Source organism: Mastomys coucha, unplaced genomic scaffold, assembly GCF_008632895.1.
Source record: "Mastomys coucha isolate ucsf_1 unplaced genomic scaffold, UCSF_Mcou_1 pScaffold13, whole genome shotgun sequence".
NCBI lineage: Eukaryota > Metazoa > Chordata > Mammalia > Rodentia > Muridae > Mastomys > Mastomys coucha.
Window position 1 is genome coordinate 3,700,875 of NW_022196895.1, and position 22,932 is coordinate 3,723,806.

The 22,932-nt window shown below is 44.3% G+C and overlaps 1 protein-coding gene across 3 annotated transcripts in view; it reads right to left on the reverse strand.

Moving 5' to 3' along the window:
- Nucleotides 1-20,520, reverse strand: part of Mkx (mohawk homeobox) — a 68,428-nt gene extending 47,908 nt beyond the window's left edge. Inside the window, exons 1-5 of one of the 3 annotated variants that reach the window (XM_031364928.1) lie at nt 20,393-20,520; nt 18,241-18,506; nt 16,472-16,631; nt 8,375-8,531; nt 7,639-7,974 (exon numbers count right to left, since the gene is read on the reverse strand). In XM_031364928.1, coding sequence (XP_031220788.1) covers nt 7,639-7,974; nt 8,375-8,531; nt 16,472-16,631; nt 18,241-18,428 — 841 coding nt within the window. In that variant the 5' untranslated portion in view covers nt 18,429-18,506; nt 20,393-20,520. Of the gene's footprint in view, nt 1-7,638; nt 7,975-8,374; nt 8,532-16,471; nt 16,632-17,945; nt 18,016-18,240; nt 18,507-19,096; nt 19,263-20,392 lie in introns of those variants that run through there. The other 2 variants (XM_031364930.1, XM_031364931.1) reach the window with 2 other exon arrangements.
- Between the last annotated feature and the right edge of the window lie 2,412 nt (nt 20,521-22,932).

Here is a 22,932-nt window from a genome sequence, read left to right on the forward strand (position 1 = left end):
ATTTCCATGTCTACTACCTCCTTCCCAAGTGGATTTCCATGTCTACTACCTCCTTCCCAAGTGGATTTTCATGTCTACTACCTCCTTCCCAAGTGGTATTTGATAGGTAAGCTACAAGGCCAAAACCAACCGGGTAAATCTTCAAATCTCCTTTAAATGTCACTGGCGAGGCCAGAGGAGGATGGATTTGTCCTCTTCTGCTGTATTGCTTCAACTATTGTCACCCTGCCAGGAAAGCACTGTTCTGAGTAATCCAAAATGGCAAAGCTCAACACTTTTACTAAGAAGAAGCAGGCAGATTATCACACACACACACGCACACACATACACACACACACACACACACATACACACACACACACACACACACACACACACACAAATGGCAGTGCGCATGTATGAGCACATACATGCACACACTAGAACCAAAAAAAAAAAAAAAACCCAAAAAACCAAAAACAAACAAAAAAACAGCACCCAAAGTAGAAGTTCTGGTATACACTATCCAAAGAGAAACCTCATGTGCATACAGAGACACACACACTGTTCTCTATAAAGCCCCATAACTCCCCGATGGTCAATGCTTCAGTACAAATCTTGAAGTTACTGATGCAGACCTGATATAATTGATTTTAGCCATTGAAAAATGCCTGTGAAGGTGTCTTCTAAAATCTTCCCTCTGGTTCATCTACACAAGTTTCATTAAGAAGTGGGCTGGGCCGAAGCACAGGGTTCCTGGCCCTCGTACACTGTTGTGTATGTGACCGTGTAGGTAGGAGAACCTTGGGCAGGATGGACAGACTTTCGAAGACTTTCATAGGTTGTCAGAACCAGAGTGTACAAGCCTAGGTGACATCCCAGGCTTACCTGATGGCTTGCTGGGCTCACTAGCATACCTGGACCTTACTACAGACACCAGCTTAAATTCTGACATACTTGAGTATGCAGAAAATGAGACAGAAAAGAACATCTTATCCCTTCAAGGGCCACCTTCAGCTTTGAAAAACCAACAGCAAAGGCAGATGGCCCTTATCCTCCACAATCTTTTGTGTACTTCTATGGCAACTCCAGTGTCTTGGCTGCAAGTCTGCATGGCTGACAGTCTAAATAGTTCCTACATCAGAACACGCCTTTTTTTCTTCTCTCCATCAAAAGTTTCCCTTTATTTGTGGACATTCACCTCAGTCAAGCACAGGAAAAGCTCAATATAACTAATTCACATCACACAGTCCCAGTGGCAGCATGTTTTGTCTAGGCCAGATGTGTCTAATTAAGTCATCTTAACAAGAGTAAGTTAAAATGTTCAGCTTCTTGGGAGCGGGTTACACTGATGAATTATGGGAGCAGGTTACGCTGATGAATTATATACTAACAGTGGGGCTCAGAGAAATGTCTATATGTCCCAGTCACTTATAAAGAGATTCATTTGTGAGCCGAGAACACTTGCACAGACACAGACAGACTCACAGACACATACAAATACACATACACAAACATACACATGTACATGCATACACACACACACACACAACCAGTGCGCACACACACACAAACACACATATTCACAATCACACACACACACATGCAGTGCACACATACACACATGTGCGTGCACACACACACACACACACACACACACACACACACACACCTTGTTTTCCAGCCAAGTGGAAAGTAGACATCCTTAAATTTTATTTCCAAGCTTCCTGATGTCTTCCAATCACCACACTTTTGAGAAATTTCTTTCCCTGTTTCCACAGAGAAGAAAATTCAATAGGTTTGGTTTTGAGGCAGGAGTCAATCTTAAACCCTTTAGGCAAGGTCCTAATGGAGACTTGTTTTACAAGGCAGCATAGTAAGTTGTTCTTGTGTAGAGAATACGAGGAAGAGATTGGACAGAGGGACAAATGATACCAGAGACTTTTACTCTGAGGTTTCCGACACACCTCAGCAGTGCGTGTCAGAGTGTAACAGAAATTTACTCTAGCAAGTATCTGAACATTCCTTCCTATTCATCAGCCCAAAACGATGGAAACAAATCACTGTTGTAATTCACAGGACTTCTTCCAGAGGACACACTGAGTCACTGCTTGCCTTCAGTGTCCTTAATTCATTTAGAACGCTGGGAATTCTAATCAGTGTATTGAAAATACTTCAGTGATATTTACTGAAGCCCTGTTATGGCCTTGTCATAATCTCCAAGGTTTCAAAACACAGAGAAGCAATGTTTACATGGAGGTCAGCACGGCATCTTTGTACAGATGGTTTGTACTTTATCATGCACAGATTCTCTCCTCCTCCTGATGATGATTTAAGAAGAATGGCCAAAGCAGAGCATGGTGGAGCTACCTCTAATCCCACCACTCAGAAGGCAGAGGTAAGCAGATCTCTGTGAGTTCTAGGCCATCCTGGTCTACACAGAGAGAATCTGTGAAATATAACTCAGTGCCCCAGATCCTTCCACACACTAACTTTCATTTTAATTCTGGATTCTATATGAATCTTCTTCTTAATGAAGTACATTCTTAAATTTCAGATTTTTTTTCCTTTTTTTAGATACAGGGAGACAAAATTGCTTGGTCTAGGCAAATGAGCAAGTCTCTCTTTTAAAATGAAGTTAAAGTCTTTGTACTACAGCTGGCGGCTAGGAGAATGAGTGAATGGCTGACTTTAAACTTTTTGTCTGTTCTGATGAGGACAGAGACTTAATCAGATGGAAATAAAGGAATTTGGAGTAGGATCCAATGCCAAGGAAAGCCACAGTTGCTCCTCAGAAAACGCTCCTGTGCTTCTGTTTCCATAGGAGGTAACCTGGCTATGACAGGGCCATTGCTCGGTCCTCCGCGCTCCCCCGCTCCCTGAAGACTGGCATTTATTGTTTGGCCCAAAACTTTGCACAGTACTTTTAGGCCCTTAGTCTCTCTTACTTCTCCAAGGGTGAATCAAGAGGGGCAAATCCGATTGTCCTTTTTAAGTTTACATACACGCGTGGAAAGTTTACGTGTCTAGGTTGCTTCCGGCTGAAAAACTGAAGCATGGGCTTTATTTCTAAGAGAGCTTAGCAGATGGGCAGTGCTTAATATGGACCAAGGATTTTAGGGATGATTTTAAAAAAATAAACAGCCAAAATATCTAAGTCTGAAAAGCATCACCTGCAGGCCCAGCATTTCTTCTGATAGTGTATTTTGTCACCTTTGAAAAAAGCATGCATTTTCAAAAGTTGCAACACAAAACACAATCTACAGGAACATGGCCTTGGTCAACATAAACACATTTGTAAGGAATATTTTTTTTCTAAATAAACACTTGTTACCTAACTCACCTCACTAATTGTGTTTTTCTTCCAAGAAACCTTCACTGTACACATGTATGCACACTTATTTGTATTATCATATCTGTATTCCATGTTTCTGCAGTTTGACTAGCTTGAACTATAGAAGAATCTTGCAGCTAGCTCAGTGCTCTGTACCAGAGACTTTTATTTTATCTTAATATGGTCTGAGATTACGATTACATTTACATTTTTAAACAGAGATTTTCTATGGTTTTAAATGTTCCAGAAAATGTGTAAAACAGAGAATTTATTTACTTGATGTTTTAAAAAACAAAATCCTAGTGCTTCCATCAAATCACAATTTAGGGACATTGGATTTACTAAAAACCTGAATTTTTCCTGAGTTATTTGTCATTTATAAGGCTTTCTTATTTATGAATTTATTATTCATTTTAAGACTAATATAAATGTATTGTGCATATTCAGTTACAGATGATATACTGTTAAACAGTTGTTCACAACTATTCACGATATGTGTGTGTGTGTGTGTGCATGTGTGTTTTTGTGTATGTGTTTGCACATGTTTACCTGTGTTTGCACTGCATATATGTGCATATATTAGCCCCAGTTTAACACCTGGAGTCACCCTAATCACTTGCCTCCCTATCTGTTATGAAAGGGCTTCTCAGTTGCAACCAGAGCTGCTGATCCAGCTTGTCTCACTAGCTGCCTTTCTTAGGAGATTGTCTGCCTTCCGATTACTGGGAGTTTAGGAGAGCCAGCAAACCCGACTGTCATCATGTGGGGTTGGGGATCTGAACTATGGTCCTCCTGCTTGTGTAATAGATGCCCTAGCTACAGAGTCATCTTCTAGTCCCTTTGTGATAATTTAAATATATATATATATATAATACATATATATATGAGTGTGTATATATTCTGCTTAATAACTATGCATGTTTCTAACCCCCTTTGTCATCTCCAATTTTAATTTGTGACCATTTTCTTTTGTTTATCTATTACTGACTTCAAACTTTTGCTTAATTTATTTTCTAACTTTCATTTTTTAATCCCTTTTTACTTTTGTTCTTCTTTTAGATTTATTTTCCTTTCTCTGAAAATATTTCTAAAACTCTGAATTAACTCTAACTTTTGCTCAGATCATAGTGGTCAGATATTAATATACTGTTTCTTCATTTTTATTATTGGCTAAATGGCTTTTTATTTTAACTTCTTCCTAGATCCACTCCCTCCTTCTGAGGGTGTTTTTGTACTTCCATGTGCTTGGGATGACTTCACGTGGGAGCTGGAGATGCCAACTAAAAAATGTTGACTTGGGTTTAAAGGGTGTCCTGACATTTTCCTAATGTACTGCTGTTCACATCTGCAGACACTTGAGATTTCAGGCTAATCAAGGAAAAGGCTGAAGTTAGTGTGCTAACTGTGGATTCCTTCCCCACACTCTGATGCTGCCATGTGGCCCCTCAACAGCACCAGGCTGTGCAAAGGTTTGCAGTTCAGGTAGCAGGGCCAAGTGTTTCATTGCTACTTAGTCAATGAGTGGCAGTAGTGAGTTAATCAGTCACTACGAGTTAAACAAATACCATTATTAGAAAGAGAGAGGCCTCTCTTGGTAAATTTGGCATCATCTGCATGGAGGATCTAATTCATGAGATCTATACAGTTGGGAAACGCTTCATGGAAGTAAATAACTTCCTGTGGCCCTTCAAATTATCTTCCCCATGAGGTGGAATGAAGAAAAAGAGCCACCATGTGCTGTCCTTGGTTGGTGGTTGAGACCCTGGGAGCTCTGAGGGTACTAGTTAGTTCATATTGTTGTTCATCCTAAGGGGCTGCAAACCCTTCAGCTGCAAATTCGATCATCAATAGGAGGAGAGGACCTCCTGTGAAGCTTCTGTGCCCCAGTGTAGGGGAATGCCAGGGCCAAGAAGTGGGAGAGGGTGGGGTGGCAGGCATGGGGAAGGGGGAGGCAACAGGGGTTTGTTCTTATTGTTTTTGTTTGTTTGTTTGTTTGTTTTTGGGGGGGAAACTGGGAAAGGAGAAATTTACATGTAAATAAAGAAAAGATCTAAAAAAAAAAGAAAAAGATAACTCACTTTGTAGAAGGTGGAGATGCTGGCAACAGGGAAGACCAGATAAATAGGCTTATTAGACAGATGAACTAAGGTGTCACCCATGGTGTTTTTGTAATCTGGTCAGTTAATAAACAGTCACAGCAGCTTGCCATACACAAGCCGCATCCTTGTCACGGGAGTCAATGGTGAAGTAGCATCCCACACTGGGATCTTCTCTTTCTGCCTTTGTGTACTTGCTGGTCTCCAAGAAGATTGTTTAGGTCATTTATTTCAGCTGCAAGTTCCACTTATTGGTCTTTCTTGGTCCCTGTCCTATGACAAACCTTGAAAAATGAATTTTATAATGAAAAAAAAAAAAGACTTGAACTAAATCTGACTGGAAAAGTCTGCAGAGACAGGAAATTTCCTACCTCATTCTTCTCTAAAAATATAGTTTAGATGTCACACCTGCCATGTTGTTGGCCACATGGTACTCAACAAATTCTTGGAGAAAATATCATTATTGTCAATAGTAGTAACATAATATAGAAAATAATTGGTGGTGATGGGATAACTACAGGCACTGGTTGGTGGTGGTGGTAGGATAACTACAGGGAATGGTTGTTGGTGAAAGGATAACTACTGGCACTGGTTGGTGGTAGGATAACTACAGGCACTGGTCAGTGGTGGTGGTAGGATAACTACAGGGAATGGTTGTTGGTGGAAGGATAACTACTGGCACTGGTTGGTGGTAGGATAACTACAGGCACTGGTTGTTGGTGGTGGTAGGATAACTACAAGCAATGGTTGGAGGTACTAGGATAACTAGTATAACTATAAGCATTGATTAATGGTAGGGTAACTACAGGTAGTGATTGGTGGCAATAGATACAATCGTAGGACTGGCAGAGATGCCCCTCATGGAACCTCTTGTACAGGCTCAGCTGTGCTATTCAGCCAATGATTAACCACTGTGTGTTCATGGTTGTTTTTCTCACCTTGGCTAGGTTGGGCTAGTGCTTTCTTGTCTCCAGACCTAACATTAACTCTCATCCACTGTTGCTTTTAGAAGCCAGGCAGCAAATATACCAGATGTAGATCTCACCTATCCTTTTTTCCAAAGTAACCCTGCTCGAATACTTCTTAAATGCAAATCTCTCTGAGCGAAAATCAAGACTACAACTTCTTACCAACCTGCTACTCCATCTGGATGCTTTGGTCAGGTAGAACCAGCTCACTGTTTCTGGAATGAATATAAAATCTTCAATGCTATTACTTGCACTTTCTAGGAATTAAAGAGAAATTTGCAAAGCCACTGGATCCAGGCTTGTGTTTTCCCCTCTAAAAATCCTGGGACTCATGTTACTTCGCATTCATTTCCTATCACTTCTAGCAATCAAAGTATGGAAAAGAAAAGATGTAATAGGAAACACTTGCATGGCTTGCCACAATCCAGCACATCTCTCCACCATATGGATTATTCATGAAGGGAACATATATATCCTTTAAATACTGTTGTCATCAGGCAGGTGGAATGGTTCTGAGTGCAAGAAAACTTGTTGCACAAGCATGAAGAACTGAGTTCTGATCCCCAGTACCAACATAAAAAGAATCAATCGTGATGGGGCTTGTGCCTATAACCCAGTGCCTGTGTGTCAGAGACGTGAACATTTCTGTGTCTCACTGGCTACAAGTCTAGATTTAGGTTCAGACTGAAACTAAGTCTTAAGGCAATAAAGCCAAAAGTCATAGAGGAGGGCACCTGGCACACACGGGCCCATGCACACGCAAAGCACACAGCAAAAAAAGAAATACTGATATCACGTCACCATGACTAAAATTATCAGTAAGAATGAAGTGCTTGGGCTGGTGAGATGGCTCAGCGGGTAAGAGCACTGACTGCCCTTCAGAAGGTCATGAGTTCGAATCTGAACAACCACAGGGTGGCTCACAACCACCCGTAATGAAATCTGACGCCCTCTTCTGGTATGTCTGAAGACAGCTACAGTGTACTCATTTATAATAATAAATAAATCTTTTTTAAAAAAGCTTATTAAGAATGAAGGTGCTTATCCTTACTGTTAAAGAAAAAGTCTCAAGGCTCCCTGACACCATCATCTACTAACAAACGCACCTATTGCCAGTTTAAGACAAATTGAAGGTTTTGCATGAAAGTTATAGCAATCCCCATATCGCAGCGTTCTTATACCTGTTGCAATAAACCTCTATACCACAGCTTTTTATCTGTCTTACACAGGTCACCATAATTACAACGAAGCATGGGCTTACCTGTGCGATAGACAAAGGTGCCTTCAGTTTCTGATGACGATGGAGACACCAGCTCTTCTTCAAATTCATTGGAGCTAAAAGATCCCGAATGGTTCCTTCGCCTCTTTTTCCCCATCATGGCAGTGCTGCTGGCCATGACATGTCTCAAAGAGTCGTTAAGGTAACGGTTCAACAAGCTGCTCTTGTACTTGGGTGGTGACACGTAATCCTCAGTAGCCCTTGACTCTGGTCTCCCGCCAGCTTTCATGGCTGAGCTCTCCCCTTTAATCACAGTGTGGTGGGCGGGGGTGCTATAGCCCTCGTCGTTCATGGGATTTCTTTGGGGATTTTCTCCATCTAAGGGGACAAATATCACCGACTAGTATTTGCACATACTTTTCCCAGCTGCTCAACTTAATCATTAAAAATATACACAACAGAAGAATACATGCCATATGTAAGATCATTTTTATATATGATTAATTTTTAGGTAAAGAGAAGAAGTAACCTACGTAATTGTTCCCTAGAGTATTTAATTTTGATGGAAATGCTTTCCCCCCACATGACAGATCTGTAAACAGCAGAAATGTCTATAACTCCTGTTGCTTTATAAAACTGTACAGATGAAGTTGCCTCATGCAATAGAGAATAATCTGTGGACTAGCATATCTTGTGGGGTAGGGTCACTGAGACTGTACCTAGGGTGAACTTGTTGCAAAGGCAGAGCAAAGACAGGAAGACAAAAACCTGAACGAACCTTCAGAGCAGGAGTCGTCATCGCTGCTCACACTGAGCCGTTCAGCATTGCCCTGAACATACTTGTTGTATAACTTTATTCTTAAGGCCCAACTTAAATCTGGCTGCCGGACAGTGTTCTTCAGCCGACGTCTAGCATTAGCGAACCAATTTGACACCTAAAACGGCATTAGTTTTTCAATTAACAGTACATTAAAACATGGTGGTCTAATATCCACTTATCAGTGAGTGCATACAATGTATGTTCTTTTATGATTGGGTTACCTCCCTCAGGATAACTAATAATTAATAATTAATAATAATAATAATTAATAATTAAGATAACTAATTCTAGTTCCATCCATTTGCCTAAGAATTTCATGAAGTCATTGTTTTTAAGAGTTGAGTAAATATACCACATTTTCTGTATCCATTCCTCTTCTGAAGGACATCTGGGTTCTTTCCAGTTTCTGGCTATTATAAATAAGGCTGCTATGAATACAGTGGAGCATGTGTCATTGTTATATGTTGGAGTATCTTTTGGGTATATGCACAGGAGTGGTATAGCTGGATCCTCAGGAAATACTATGTCCAGTTCTCTGCGGAACCGCCAGACCAATTTCCAGAGTGGTTGTTGCAATCAATCCCACCAACAATGGAGAAAGAGAAGTATTCCTCTTTCTCCACATCCTTGCCAGCATCTGCTGTTACCTGAGTTTTTAATCTTAGCCATTCTGACTGGTGTGGAATCTCAGGGTTGTTTTGATTAGCCCAAAAGCTCGGAATACCCAAGATACAATTCACAGACTACATGAAGCTAAAGAAGAAGGAAGGCCAAAGGGTGGGTGCTTCTGTCCTTAGAAGGGGGAACAAAGTACTCACAGGAGGAAATATGGAGACAAAGTGTGGAGCAGAGACTGAAGGAAAGGCTATCCAGAGACTGCCCCACCTGGGGATCCATCCCATATTCAGTTATCAAGCCCAGATGCTATTGTGAATGCCAACAAGTGCATGCTGACAGGAGCCTGATATAGCTATCTCCTAAAAGGTTCTGCCAGTGCCTTACAAATACAGGTGTGGATGTTCACAGCCAACCATTGGACTAAGCACGGCATCCACAATGGAGTAGATAGAGAAAGGAGTGAAGGAGCTGAAGGTGTTTGCAACCCTATAGGAAGAACAATAACCAACCAGAACCACCAGACCTCCCAGGGACTAAATCACCAACCAAGGAGTACACATGGAGGGACCCATGGCTCCAGCTGCATATGTAGCAGAGGATGGCCCTGTTGAGCATCAATGGGAGGAGAGGCCCTTGGTCCTGTGAAGACTTGATGCAGGGGAATTCGAGGGTGGAATGTGGGAGTGAGTGAGTGAGTGAGTGAGTGAATGAGTGAGTGAGTGAGTGAGTGGGTAGGTGGGTGGGGGAACACCCTTATAGAAGCAGGGGAAGGAGGTGAATAGGTGGCTTGGGGGGGCGTTGTACCAGGAAAGCAGATAATATTTGAAATGTAAATAAAGAAAATATCCAATAAAAAATTAAAAACAAAACCAAAAAACAACAACAACAAACATGGTGGCCATGCACTTGCTTTCTCTTAAAGGACCCAAGTCCAGGGTTGCTGGTATGCACCCATGGTCTTAGCTACTCAGGAGGCTGCAGCAGGAGAGTCACTTTGGAATCAGATTTGGGAGAAGTGGGAGGTGTCATCTCAAAAGAGACATGGGGAGGGGAGAGAGGAAGAGGAGGAGAGGGAGTGAAAGGACAAACAAGGCTCCACAAACACAAGGAGTAGAAAAGGTAATGATGATATTGAGTGGACTAGCTTGTTTTTTTGAAATTTTGAAAAGTAAGAGAGCCTTCTGAGGACGAGCCAGTGTCTACTGTTTGGGAAATGTCTAAGTGAAGGTACCAGAGAAGCCCAGCGATGAATATCCAACAGGAGAACAAAAGGTACACACGAGACTTAAAGAGAGGTAGGGTGAGGTTTGAGAATCACAGGCTCAGAGGGAGGTGACGGCTACATGTGAGTAGGCTTAATGAAGACAGTGAAGGGCCAAGCTTTGGAGGCCAATTGAGGAGACTGGACACTTAACAGAGGAGCTAGCAAATCAACCAAAGGCAGTGTGCAATGGGAGCAGTGAGGAGGAGGCCAATGGGCTTCTGCTGGAAACTCAAAGTCCACTGTTTCTGATGTACATCAGTGAAGACTAAAGAGAAAAATAATTTGAAAGCAAAGAAAAATTACTTTCACTCTTTCTTCAAGGAGCCATTGAGTTCCCAGAGGATAAAATGTACTTTTCTTATAAAATATCAGGATATCAACAGCATATAACTTTTTCAGAGAAAAAAAGGCAAAAGAACAATATTTGCTTTTAAAAGTATAAACTATAATTATTTTTTCTGTGAATTTGTCTCAGAACACAAACTCCTATTATTACAATGGTTTGTGTGACAATGTTTTCATTGGAACATTTTTTTCTATCTCAGTCATTGTATAAAATGCACTTAAGGTATTTATAGCATAGTGTAAGTGCTATAAATACAAAATAAGTAGCTTTGGAAGTTGCTTGACCCCTAAGTACTATATGAGACTATTGTGATCTCTGCTCTAAGGAGTAAAGTTCCATCTTCCCTCTATGTCTAGAATGTGCTGTTTCATTCACATAAATTCAAGGCCGACACACTCACACTGCCCCCTGCCAAGATGGCAGTCCCTTCACATTGTGTACCAGCCCATAGCTAAAACCTTGATCTTCATCGGCTTCTATTCAGGTCAAGCTGAGCTATTATTCAGTGGGTCTTTAAATTCTCAGGCTTTCTTTTCCACATATAGGCACCTTCCAGGAGTATTTATTCAGCAAATAGACAGTGAGCAGCTATTGCATACTAGCTATGCTGTGAAGTGCAGGCCTTGACAAGGCCATATCAACACACATGAATCTACAAACATCACACACTCTCCTGAATCCCTATAATAAAAGTGATAATCTGCCATGGACCATGGAAGCAGGAGCTCCTGATCTCTTGTTCACTAATTTTTCTTCCCACCTCTCATTATCTCACTCACTGCCCAAAGATTCATGCAATCCCCTGGCTACTGCCTAGGTGCTTTAAAAACATTCTTCCAAACTTCCCTAGTCTTCATTCTGTTATCTTATATGGATCTTAGCAACTATTATTAAATTCAATCATGGTGCATTATTTTGACTTAATCAATTCACTTCCTCAAGTCATCCATAATGACCTGCTGTCCTTGTGACTATGGAATACCAAAAGTGCCTTGGTTTCTTGGTCTGAATTTTCTAAAAACATGCCATGTCATGTAGACTTAGTTCATTCATTCCAACTCTTTCTGACCTTCACATATACATCTAGGGGCTGGGATGTAACACATTGGTAGAGCAATTGCCTGGCAAATGCAAAACTCTGGGTTTGTTGCTTAGCATGGAACCAACACAACACAGAAAAGCAGTGTCTTCACTGTAAGATGGACCAGATGTTCCCCAACATTTTTGAGAGCTGTGAAACAGCTGTCACTCACTGTCTACATGCCAATCACTTTGCAGCTAGCTGTGCACCCTGCCTCCTACTCACCTATGTGCCTTCAAAACCATTTGCATGTGACGGCCTATTTTTACACTTCTCACACAGAGGAGACATCTTCTCCTGTATCTACACCACATTTCATAGGGCCCAGCACCAAACCTTTTTGTATTACTTTTTTTTACTAAACAATGTTCAATTGAGACTGTACTAGTTAGACCTAACTAATGTCACTAGCTTGCTTTATAGCCACATGGTGCAGAGTATAACCCAATTCTCAGGACACTTCATATAAGAGTGGAAATGGCCTTCTAGTTAAAAGCAAACATTAGTTCACTATGATTCTAATGTATAAAAAATGGAAGAATATTTAAATGTCATGGGGATTAACTGGTTTTTCACAATTAGGAACCATCTACCTTTTAATGTGATATATACTCATAGCACTTAAACTATTATAATAACATTGGAGAATTCCCAGACTAGTCTGTCATCTATCAAAGGCTTTTCTAAACTGGTTTTCTAAGTTCAGTTGATGCCCAGCATACTAACATGTAGATGCTGCTGTATTTATCAATAGAAATGTGCAGTGCATCTTAATAGTGCAGGATGAGGCGTTTCATACTGACTTCCATGCACAGCAGAGGTACTGATGGTGGATGAATTTGCATTTCTTTTTTTGCAATTTTCCTCATGACTTTGTCAGTCTTGTGTCACTGACAAAAATAAAAACATAAACTCACATTTTCTACATTTTCTACCTGCTTCGGACTCCTTCATATTCATGAATATTTTCTTCCCAAGGGTGAGTTCTGGAACAGCATTTAAATGCCAGAAGTGCCTTTAAAACTCCATATTTTAAAAATGAAAGCTTAGAGAATATCTAGAAGCTGAAAGAGAAGAAAAGACCTGCTTTCTGCCATCTTCAGCAAAGGTGCTTATGTTTGCCATGTGCACGGAGAAACTGCAGGGTGGACCCAGAGGAATGACCTGGAGTCTGTCCAGTTCTAAACACATCACATTAAGAAGCTTAGTTTGCGTTATTAATTTAAATAACCTTCTTTCCATACCTATAACACTTGGAATGATGTGCAAGGTCTCATGTAAGATTTGTTGAATATTGCAAGTATTGCCTTAGAATAATTACTCAACTTTCAGCAAAATCAGCTATGCCAATGTTGGAAGCAAAATTTTATGTAATACTGTGATTTTACCAATCATACAGGAGCACATCACAGAAATGTGAAATTATAGCCCCAGAAGAGGCCCAGACACCCAGCTTACTCCTTAGTGAGCTGCAAATCTCATAATAACACCAACTTTCCATGCCACCCTACTTGTCACTGCTACACGACAACACAAGCTGTTACTATTCGAGGAGTACATAGCACATTTTTATAATACATGAACAGTGTTAGTGACACTGTTTGACATCAAAGCATGCCTCAAAATCCTTAATTTTGATCAAAATGCTTTTTATGATGTCATAAGGACGATACCACATGCAAACAGAAGTTAAAGACTCCTAGCCAATTAGGGCCAAACTGCTAGGATTAGTGAATACCAATAAATGAGAGTCACATGATTCATCCGCTCGTTTCTGTTCCATTTTCCCAAGGATGAACACTATGGTAGTAGCCAAGTCCTCTGGAATTCTGTGTAGCAGAAAAAGTACTAAAGCATATTTCCACCTTTTCCCTTCTAGGCTTCATGGGAGACTAGGAAACACAGGTTTCACAGCCTTCCTCAGCAGCGTAAGAGGGGCAAAGGAGCTTAAAATTACTGTGTAGGAAAAGCCTGGCACACACTCAGAGGAAAATGTCAAATGCAAAATAAGTGTCCAAACTTACAGCATCTTGTTGAGGACTAAAATAGTCTTGGGGGATAGATTGCTGCTCTAAATCTTGAGGAAGAAGCAAGAGGAGGCCCTGCAGTCAACATGAACCAAAGACTCAGAAATAAAAGCAACTTTCCAGAACTACCTGCAGGCATATGTGCACGGTATATTTGTAGACAATTAAGCTGGTCATCATCCTGTAGGACAAAACTAAGAGGCTGCCCTATGCATGTTTCCTACAGTCTTCTACAACCAACCAGAGTGCAAGGCTTCCTAGAATGGCCCGAGAGACATTCTGGAAAGCTATGTGTGACTTTAATGAGAAGAAAGCGAGTGGAAGGGATAGTGTGCGGCAGGGAACGAGCCACACTGTGGGGTGAGCCCTGTGAGAGAGAAGACCACTCTTCTCCTGAAGGGTGGCCTGGCCCCTGACTCAGGACAGAGTCTAATCCTCAGGGATCAAAAGCTTGACCCAGATCACAGTTCTACACTTCGCCTCCAGAAGTATAAAGTATTTGCATAATTTATGCAGTTTCTAAAATTGGACTACTCTTTGGATGTTTAATCTATGTTTGTCTTACATAAATTCCTATATATAAAAATAGATAGGTGGATGTGTGGGCATAAGTATGTGCATATGACGTATGCTCTTTACATATGCCATTGTGCATAGTTGAAAATAACTGAACCTAAGCTGGATTATAAATAAGATCCCTGGGTGGTAATTTTATTCATTCAAGTTTTTCCATTTACCTCTTTAAAAAAGTTTAAGAAATTTATCATACTGACAAATAATTAAAAAGACATTGTCATACATGTATTATTTATTATTGTAAACAATCTTTACTTCATTTAAGAATTACATATTTTTATTCTCTGAGTCATATGAAAGAACAAACAAATTTTGAACAAAAATTTCACATAGATTTAAAAAAATGTAATATTACCAAAATATAAGTGTGAAAGCAGTTCTTTGTATTAAAATTATCATTATAAGTGGCAAGTTACTACATAAGTAAATTAAAAATATAACTTTGTACTGCAGTTTTCCCAAGATAGCAACTAAAATACAATAGTTTAAATTTCTCATTAAAAGCTGTTTTTAAAAACTTGTCAAATAGACTCGTTTTACATATGAACTGCTGTGAAACCATATCATAACCAAAATAATGTACTACTTTATTGTTGAACTTACTGCTAGTATTCAAGCACCTCCATAAGTAGGCATATGTCCAGAACAAGTAACAGACATGTTTAAATTGACATTGGAGCATATGCATTTATTTTCATAAGTCAACTTTTTCTGATTGTAATAACTTATTTAGAAACTGCTTTTGCAAAGTTCACAGTTTTGTGCTAAATGGATCTCAAGCCAAGAATACAGAATTGGTTTTTGCCTCCAGTGTTGTGGCAAATCACCATTATTACAATTTCCTGTTAATAGGAAGGAAAGCAGATGTTTTTCTCTAAAACTGTATTCTGAAAATAAGAAGAAAAATACATGGTAGAATTTTGTGGAGAGTTGCTACAAGCCAACACAAATGCTCTGTCAAACTTTCCAGTAATTCTTAAATACGCTGGAAAGAGATTTTTATTTTATCGAGTGCAGTTTTATCTTGGATCTCACGATATCCTCTTGTCATACGTTTGATGAAATGTCCAAACTTGCACACGTGTGCTATCTTAATATAAAAGAAATTCCCAGCTACTGCAATATAAAGAGCTTTCCACCTTGCCCTGTGGACTCCTCGTTCTGAATCTGTTGTTTACACAAAAGTTTGCATCACTACATTTAGTAAAGAACACTGCAGTGTGTTGGAAAAGCGTTTAATCCGGGATTTGTTATCTAGAGTCCTCTGCCTGCAGCTTCCACTCACCTTGGTAAAACACTGGTGCTAACTGCTCTGTAGCACGTGTTTGGGAGAATACCAAATACTGATTGTGCTTTTAAAAAAAGCTAATTAAATATAAAGCAGTGTTTGTTCACTAGAAAAGAAACATGCAGGCATGGCTGGCAACGGGAACCAGCCATACACACTCTGGAGTCTTCTCTCCTTAGTCCACCAGAAAGCAGTAGCAAAGTGCAGGGGCCAGGATGAGGCAGCATTTAAAAGCCTCTTCCTGACTTTCCTGTTTTCTGACCTACCTCTGAAGAATAGTTATTTTTACTTAGTATGTACATGAGTTTTGACTTGGGGTCCAATATGTACCTGCAGGCTCCCAGGTTCTCAAAGCTGAACTGGAGTCCTTGGCATCACCTGGGAACTCCTCAGAAACGCACACTATGGCCCTGCCCCAGAACTACAAAATCTGGAACAGTGAGCAGAGCAGGATACAATCTGTGCTCTAAGTAGATTTCCTGGTAACTGATACACACCAATGACTGAAAATAACGGTAGGTAGCCCATCCTTATCTATTATTGCTCTTAAATCCAGATTCCTAGCCATTTTTGTATCACACTGCAGCTAGCCTTCCATTCCCTCTACCTGCAACAATGCATCATGGAAACTCCTACTGGACCCAACCTTTCACACTGAGATGAGTGATACGGGGAAAATCCCTTTCCACGACAGGGCCTGGCACCTGTGCCTAGCCCTCATCCTCTGTGGCAACAGAGGCAAAGATCTGGACCTGCCTCTGAACTAGGCAGGATGAGGCACAATCGCAGCAGCACTGTGTTTCTGCTCCCCAGCCACTGCTAGCGGGAGACCCACTTTGGAGGAATCTGGATTACCTGCACTAGCGTCATCTGTGAGCCTAGAGCCAAGAGTATCTTCTCAGTCTTCGTAGGGTACGGGTTGTCTCGGTGCTTGTAAAGCCACTGCTTAAGCGGCCGCGCCATGTCTTGCAGGGCCTGTCGCTTATGCCTCACCTTCCCTCCATTCTGCCGAGCCCTGGGACATGAGGAGAAGAGGGGACATGTTAGGGGAACCTTAAGGTAGCCTGAAGACCTTCCATGATAGATCGCATTTCTGCGATGTCAGCACTCAGGGATTAAGCGCAGAGCGCCCCATCATCCCACAACCTCCCAGCAACCCAGGGTACCTATACTAAAGCAATCAACTCTAACAACCCCCAAAGTCAGGGCAAAGCAAGAAAAGGAAACCCCACAATTTCTAGGTGTGAGCACCGGCTCCTATACATCTTTCTGAATAGCATGCTGGCCACGGAACCACGCGCCAAAGGCAAGGCCTTACATTTATACTGAAAGGCGGAGCTATTTTGATCCCAGTAAGGCAGGGATGTAGGGGTAGGGACGAACGCGCCACGTGGTTGGAAAACCATTCACTGAACTGCAGATCTGGATCTAGAGCTGACACCTTTTTCGACTTCTCCTTCAGGCCATTGAGTGGCCCTGGCTCAGAGAATGGCCAGTCCTCCAAGTTCTCTTGCTCAGGTCTTTGGGCTGTGGGTCGCCAGTGGCTAGGGAACACACACTGGGCGCAGGAAACAAAGCAAAAGATGATGGCTGCCTAGGCTCTGTGAACTCTGTGTTTGTTTCATTTAATACTCTGAAAGTGCGAGAAGCTGGAAAAAGGGCAGAATCTACAAAAGCGCTCTAAGGCCTTTCCCTCTTTAAGAAAATGAAAAGCTCAAAACGTACCAACAGCTAAAGGTTTGTAAAAGACCTCAGGAAAGCAGACTCCTACAAGGAACACTCAGCAGCTGGCCCTGGAGCCCGCAGTGGGTGCTGCGCTCCCGGGAGGCTCCAGGAGGTGTCGCCGCGCGCATCTGCGAGCGCTCCCAGCCCCAGTTCCCGCTTTGGCGACTGAGCCCCTGCCTCAGCCTCGTGAGCTTCTTCAGACTCTTTGAAATACAATTCCACCCGCACTGACTGGTAGTAACAGCCTGAGAAAGCCTAATCTCTTTTACCAACCAGCAGTGCTGCAAAAATAAGCAGCTAGCGCCGTGGTTCTAGAGAGAGCCGGCTGCTTTAGATGCCGCGAGGACCATGCCCGGCACACACTGCGCCGCACACCCCGGGACTGGAGCAGAGGGCTCGCCCCGGAGTTCCTGAGCCCGGACAACCCTCTTAGCCCCAGGAACCGAAAGCCTCCAAACCGGCAGCCTTTTTCTCCGGGCTCGCCGCGGACCCCGCGGAGCTGTATGCGCCAAGGACGCCCTGGGGGAGTACACCTTCCCAACACTTAGTCCGGGGCCCGGGTAAGATCCTCGGGCTACAGAAAAGGAAGCTCCTGAGGTCTCACCTGGGAACCATCTCTTTGACTCCACCTTGTCACAGCGCACAGCGCTCAATCTGCTCCTGCTGTACTACAGAGGAAGCAAGAAACTACGCCGGGTCTCTGTCAAGGTGCGGAAAGACTGGGCGCTCTCAATTTTTATCAAGTCTCTTCTGAACTGTTCTAAGGAATTAATCCTCCCAATTTTGAGGCGGTAAATCCTGGAAGCTGCGGACTCCGATCTTGTTGCACTTCACCCACCCAATTCTTGCCGCCCCTACCCTTTCGGATTCGCCTGTAGGCACCCCGGGCATGCGCATACCCTGTCCTCCGGTGTCTCAGGCTGAGGTTGTCCTTGAGGGAAGGGCCTCCTGGAATGCCCATCTCCGGGCCTGTGTGTGGATTGTCCAGGACGCCACCGAATGGTCGGCTGCCACGATCCCGATCTGGGATACCTCGGTCTTCAAAAAGCACAGCTCCTCCGAGCTTGTTGAAGACGATGGTGTTCATGATGGGTGATGGCAGGGACGCGCGGCCTTGCCGCAGAGCCTCGGAGTCCACCAGGAGTTCCGCAGCCAGGCTCGGGTTCTAGAAGATCAAGACACAGCATGTTACTTCCGACCGTGCCCAGGTTCCCGCAACTCAGGAGCCCTGAATTTGGTTGGGCTGCCGGGCTGCTGAGCTGAAAGGAAGGGCTGTATGGCTGCTAGTGACCAGGGAACACCCTTCTTCCATACCTAGCTACCTACACACTCATATAGCACTCCTGGGACAGTTCCCTCCCCTGCTCCTCTGGTCAATCAAGCTCCCACACCTCTAGGGGCTTCAAACAAATAATTTAAAAGAGACACAATCTGAATAGCAAAGCAGAATAAACAAGTTAGGGAGATGTTCACTAAGCACCACACAGATTAACATTTCTTCCGGGGTATCCGGAGGATGGAAGGAAGAGACGATTTAAAGTAACGTGAATGAATAATTGCATCCACAAGGACACGTCAATGAGCCCTAGATCTTGGTGTCAGGATTTTCATGTCTTCTAGATCCTGGACCATATGATGGAGACCCCTGCGTCTTTCGGTTAAACTCTCCCGGTAGGATAAAGGCAATGGGAAATTAGGAATAGAGCCCCAAACCTGAAAATTAAATGGTGTAAGGTCAAAGATGTCACAGATTACCGTCCACTCCTCCCCCAATCTTGCTAGGGAACCCCGAGCGAAGGTGCCAGCTCCTGTGTCTCTGGGGATTACAGTCCGCAGGAATTCGAACCCATTTAAGACGTCGGGAGCCTCGAAGCTGGCAGAGGCCCGCACACCTTTCAGACTGTGAGCTCCAGGACAGTCTGGGGCTCATCTCTGGAGTTGGGGTGCCTTGGGGCATCAGCCGGCCGGGTACGGACAGCCGGAACAAGGCCGCGTGGCTGCAGAACAGCCACTACAAGGTTGCGAGAATCGGAACAAGCCCACGGGCAGGATCTCCCTCCGACACTCTCCCCACTCCGCGCGCAACTCGGGTAGCTCGTTCAACTCACTCCCAGCATCCCTTCAAAACACACACACACACACACACACACACACACACACACACGCACACACACACACCACACACACTCAGCACACAGCTTCTCGCAGCGCCTACACTCGCCAACTCCCCCCTCCCCTTCCTCTTGTCACTTCAGTGGCTGCTACTGCTACACGCGACATTTGGGACAAGCCATAGCAACTAGGCGAGGGCCATGGTCAGTATTGGTGTGTAAAATGAAGTCAGACCTCTGGTGGCAGCTGAGTTGGTGCCCTAAGGTTGAATCCTGTGCAGGCAGGTACCGGCCTGGAGTGCGCACCCTGCCTCTTCGAAGTGTCAAAGCAAGTTTGGGAGCCTGACTCCCCCATCCCAATGGGATGTCCACTCCTCTTTGTGAGTGCAAGCGTCCTTCCCCCATGCCATTCCACCTTTTCCCACCAGCCCAGTCCTAAACGCAACAGCGCACTTTCCAAGCAAAACCTAGGACCTTTCCCACAGTCTGCAAACACCGCCTGCTCTAGCTCTGCGACTGCAGGCGCGGCAGCAGGAGAGCTCTGAACTATTGCAATTGGCGTGAGGCACGAGGCAATGGAGACCTGCGGTTCCGATTCTTCCTGGGCTCCCGTGAGAGGTCCCCAACACCCCATATCAGCCCTTGCGCTCTACACTTACCCAGATTCGCTCCTAGCAGCGCTGACGAGCGCGATCCCTGCAGAACTGCCCCGCGGATAATTAAAAAGCAAAGCGAGGGCGGCCAGGTGGGTTACTAAATGCTTCCCAGACCCACCCTCTAGCTTTGACCGACACCCGGGGCGCGTCACCCACTAGATCTCAGACGGAGGTGGGGGAGGGGAGGGCAGAGCAGGGGCGTGCTGAGAGCAGAGGAGCAGCGGCGCCCCAGCCTCGCTGAGCCTAGGGGTTCAGCGCTCGGAGAAGGGGTGTCGGGGCCGTACCTGTGGCCACGGAGTCCGCAGTCAGCGACTGACTGTCCCGTCTAGGGACTAGGCACACTCCCATCCCCACCGCATGTTCTCGACGCCGGCTCCTTCGCGTTCACCCGGGCCACCGGCGTCGTCTCGGCTTTATTTACCCAGACGGGTGCGCACGGCCCGGGAACCGGAATACCGAAGCCTTCTCATGTTTCCCGACTGCCCGGTCCAGCCTGCGAACATCCCGCGGGCGCGGTATCCATGTTCCCGGGCTGCGAGAGAGGAAGCGATCGCGCCCGCCGGGCCGCGGGAGCAGCAGTTAACCCCTCTAGTGGACTCAGCCTCGGGCCACGCCGGGAGTCTCGGGCAGTGGCATCCTCCCGGCAGGGCACGGCTCCCGGATGCTTTCGCCTAGCAGCGCCCAGCAAGACGGGCTCTTCCTTTCCTTTTGCGCTCAAGGGAGTAATCCGAGAAGCTACCCGGAGCCCGGGGCTCGCGTCAACAGTACAGAGGTTGCGGTGCAAATCCTGTAGCTGCTCCTAGAGCCGGAAATGTCACCAAGCGAGACCGGGAGCAAGGAGGTGGCGGAGACGCCCCAGGTGTTTTCTCTCCTGATTAACTGGAGGTTAGAGCTTCTTGCACCTGGGAACGCCTTTTGATGTCACTGGGTTGGCCCGCGAAGTCCAGGCTGTGGAGGTCAAGGCCAGGCAAGCGTCCGCTTCGCGGGAAGAGCTCTGCAGGGGTAGAGGTGCGGGAAGGCAGAGGAGGGGCAAGGCGAGCTCAGGTGCTCGTGCTGCCATAGCCAGGTGTGCAGATGACAGAGGTCGAGGAGACCTGGATCAACCTACGTGCGCCCCAGGGTTAGAACCTAAAGTCACACGGAGCAAGAAGAAAGAACGGCTACCACATTCTCTAAGATGTGATTTATAATCTACCAAAGACTGCGCATTTGGATGAGAGAAACTCATGGAGGTGGAGCACCAAGCCTCCTGCTCTGGTGGCTGGGTCCCGCTGTTTTTGATACCCGCTCTGTCTTTTAAGTGCTAAAGATTTAAACACGAAAAATACCTGAAAGAATTAGCATCATTTGTACTTTTCTCGCTTAACGATAGCTACACAGGGCTGATGTAGAGCCCCACGAAAGAATCTGCCTTTTATGTGGTCTAGAAGTGGCTAAAATATATAATAAAGCTGATATTTTCAGAACTAATCTCACCCTCGATTCTTCAAAGTTGCCGCCTTCTCAATTAGCAGCAAGAAACTCAGCAAGGCACAATCTAAACAAGGAAGGTGACTGGCTTTTCATTTTTGCGCTGCAGGCAAGTGTGCGCTGTGGTTTGATCGATCCCCTTTTGTGCTGTTCCCGGGTTTCTGTCCTATGATGGTCCTTGGCCGTGCTGCATTGCTGCTTTTGCGCTGCGCTTGTGCAGTAGGTTGAGGGCAGGCACTGATCCACAGAGGCCACCTCAGCGGCTTAAACCCCAGGGACAAATCTGACTATTTCAACCACCGATTTTCAGCGGGCAAGTTTCACAACAAAGGCAGGTACAGTTGACAGTCTATAGGAAGAAAGTGAGCATTCTCTTTCGCAGTCTGTGTAAAGATGCTCCTTAGGCACTGGGGTGCAACCATCCCTTCGGACCTGCCCTTCCCTGGGACGAAGCAGCAACCGCAAATGTGATTCTGATTTCATAATATTCTACTGGTTTGTGGAACTGTGTGCTACAGTAATGCTATGGTAGTACAGAACAAGGGAATTTTGTGATCTTTAGTGTTTCAATGTATTTACACGTGTTTTTAAAAACTCCTGGGGACTTCACCACACATTGGCACGTTAGTTTCTCAGCTTCCTCCCCCACCCCCGCGCATAAGAGATACAGTATTAAATAAATATCTATTTGCCACACACCCCTTAGTCTCACACGAGGTCACTGAAAATTAATATATCACGTTTCCATTGGACTGGGGGACTTAATGCTTCAGGTCTAGTTTGCAGTGGAGGGACAGTAGAAGGCCCGTGTTAAAAATGAAAGTATCTTCCGAACAGGTCACAGAAAATGTTCCAGGTTGCAGCCTGTGTGCGAGGGGAAGTATCCGTTTTTATAATAGCTCAGACACCTTTATCGTCATATTAAATTTCACCTTTTCCTAGATTGATTTTTCTCTAGACGCTCCCAGTCTATGCAGTGGTATATCTGCATCCCCAGCCTCAGATGTGAAAGTTGCCCTTGGAAGCAGCAGTGGGGAGAGGGAAGCTCTGGGCAGTGTGTGGATGGGCAGCGGTGGGGAGAGGGAAGCTCTGGGCAGTGTGTGGATGGTACCCTTTTCTGGGGGAGAGACAAAAAGGCAACCCCTGCTCGGAGAAAGAAAACTCCAGCCCTAAACTTAATTCTGGTTAATTTGATGTTGGTTTTGCCAAATTTACTAAGGTGTAAAATAAAAATAATAAGTTTTCCACAAACTTGCCTAACCCTATTTTTAAAGTATTTTTCAATAACCTGAAAGTAACATATTACCATTTCTGAAGCTAGGGAGCTGTTAAGGATATTTGGCAAAATCTTTCA